General features: G+C 64.0%; 1 protein-coding gene across 1 annotated transcript in view; it reads left to right on the top strand.

Annotated features, from left to right (window-relative positions):
- HYAL2 (hyaluronidase 2) overlaps positions 1-2,366 on the top strand; it is a 2,816-nt gene extending 450 nt beyond the window's left edge. The window contains exons 2-4 of the mRNA XM_026857602.1: positions 3-901; positions 1,527-1,616; positions 1,791-2,366. Coding sequence (XP_026713403.1) covers positions 3-901; positions 1,527-1,616; positions 1,791-2,189 — 1,388 coding nt within the window. The 3' untranslated portion in view covers positions 2,190-2,366. The remainder of the gene's footprint in view (positions 1-2; positions 902-1,526; positions 1,617-1,790) is intronic.
- The last annotated feature ends 23 nt before the right edge of the window (positions 2,367-2,389 follow it).

The raw sequence follows: 2,389 nt of genomic DNA, 5'->3' as shown, positions 1-2,389 counted from the left end.
AGACAGGCCCTGGCTAGCCCTGCTGGCCCTGGCCCGGCAGCCCCCCGAGAAGCCGTCGGCTGCCCCCTTGCTCACCCGCCGGCCCTTCCTGGTGGCCTGGAACGTGCCCACCCAGGACTGCAAGCCCCGCTTCCGTGTGTCCTTCGACTTCAGCCTCTTTGACCTGCACGCCTCCCCCAACGAGGGCTTTGTGGGGCAGAACCTCACCATCTTCTACAAGGAGCGCCTGGGGCTCTACCCCTACTACACCAGCCAGCGCGTGGCCATCAACGGTGGTGTCCCCCAAAACAGCAGCCTGTCCGAGCACCTCGCCCGCCTCCAGGAGGGCATCAGCAAGTACATCCGCTCGCCCGCCAAGGAGGGGCTGGCCGTCATCGACTGGGAGGAGTGGCGGCCCATCTGGGCTCGCAACTGGAAGCCCAAGGACGTCTACCGGGAGGTGTCACAGCAGCTGGTGTACCAGCGGCAGCCCACCTGGTCCCCCGAGGAGGTGAACAAGCAGGCCGTGTTCGAGTTTGAGTCGGCCGCCCGGCAGTTCATGGTGAGCACCCTGCGCATGGCCAAGAGCTTCCGACCTAAGCAGCTCTGGGGGTTCTACCTCTTCCCCGACTGCTACAACCATGACTACAGCAAGAACAAGGAGAGCTATACGGGGCAGTGCCCAGATGTGGAGAAGACACGCAACGACCAGCTGGCGTGGCTCTGGAGGGAGAGCATGGCCCTCTACCCCTCCATCTACCTCGACGTCCTCCTGGCCTCCACCCCCAACAGCCGCAAGTTCGTGCGGGCGCGGGTGATGGAGGCCATGCGCATCTCGCAGCAGCACCATGATGGCTATTCCCTGCCTGTCTTTGTCTACACCCGGCCCACATACATCCGCAAGCTGGACGTGCTCAGCCAGGTAGGGCTGTGCCACTGGGACGTCCTTGTCCTAAGTGCCGGGTGCCTGGGCTCTGGGGTCTGCCCATGTCCCGTTGTGCCCCGCTGGAGCAGGGTGGTTCTGGAGGCTGGTGTCCACCCCCACAGTGCTGCTGGCACCCCATGGTTTGACTGTCTCTGGGTGGGGTGGGGAGCCAGCACTTTTTGGTATGGTGCTGGGCCCAGAGAGCAGGAGGGGTGCCCAGCCCTGCCTGCCTCCCTCCAAGTGGGGTTTACAGTATGGGGACTTCCAGCTCAGCCCCACTGTGGGTGGGTGATGGGGTTCCACAAACTGACCCCCTTATGGGCAAGGTGTCTGGCAGCAGGACCATCACCAGGAAAGAGCCTGGGAGGTATCACATGTCTCTTGGGTCCTGGCAGCCAAGAGACCCTGAGATATATGAGCCCACAGCCCCTGTGCTGTGCTGGCTTAGCCCCCAAGGAGGAGGGTGGTGGAGGGGAGCTGGGACAGTCCCCTCTCCCTGTGGTCTGGAGCAGGGATGGCTCTTCCCTCCCTGACCCCACAGTGAGCGATTTGGAGCACGCTGTGCTGGGGGTGTGGGTGCAGTGTGGGGTCTGTGGGCAGTAACCAGGCTCTGTCCCCGCAGCCTGACCTGATCTCCACTATCGGAGAGAGTGCGGCGCTCGGTGCAGCTGGGGCCATTTTCTGGGGTGATGCAGACTACACCAAAAACCGGGTAGGTTTGGGGTCAGTGTGCCCCTGGGGAGGTAGATGATGGGGGTGGGGGGTGGTGTCACCTGCTCCCAGAGGAGGACCGGTGTCTTGAGGCTGGGGTGTCCTCTCTATCTGGGGTGCTTCTGCTTCTCTCCCTGGGGCACCTCAACATGCCCCTGACGCTCCTTTCCCCCAGGATTCATGCCAGATCCTCAAGAACTACCTGGAGGGCGACCTGGGCCGCTACATCGTAAACGTCACGACAGCAGCACAGCTCTGCAGCACGGTGCTGTGCCAGGGCCGGGGTCGCTGCTTGCGCCAGGACAGCACTGCCGATGTCTTCCTCCACCTCAACTCCACCAGCTTCCAGCTGCGGCACCGCGATGGGGACCACCCCCAGCGCCCCCTCTTCTGGGCCGAGGGCCAGCTGTCCTCTGCTGACACCCTCTTTCTACGGACCCACTTCCGCTGCCGCTGCTACCAGGGCTGGCAGGGCAGCAGCTGCCAGGTGCCTGCTGACCCCCGCAGTCATGCCCCTGGCCCCCTGGCACCGCTGGGACTTGGGGTGCTGTTGCTGCTTGCAAGCTGGGGCTAACGCCCCTGGACTGAGCTGGCCCCCCCAGCACCCCATTTCTGTGGTGGTGTAGGGGACCTATTTAAGATATCTTTAGCCTGCCTGTGAGGCAGCTTGTTATGGGGGGGCTGCCCCTCAGTATAGGGGGGAGAGCTGTGTGGTTGCCCCACATCTGCCCTCCCTGCTGTGGGGCAGGTGCCCCCCACGGGGAGGGGGAGGGT

This window comes from Athene cunicularia (assembly GCF_003259725.1).
Source record: "Athene cunicularia isolate RWA chromosome 12 unlocalized genomic scaffold, athCun1 chr12_part1, whole genome shotgun sequence".
NCBI lineage: Eukaryota > Metazoa > Chordata > Aves > Strigiformes > Strigidae > Athene > Athene cunicularia.
Note: the sequence above shows the minus strand (reverse complement) of the source record. Positions and strands in the feature narration are given on the sequence as shown.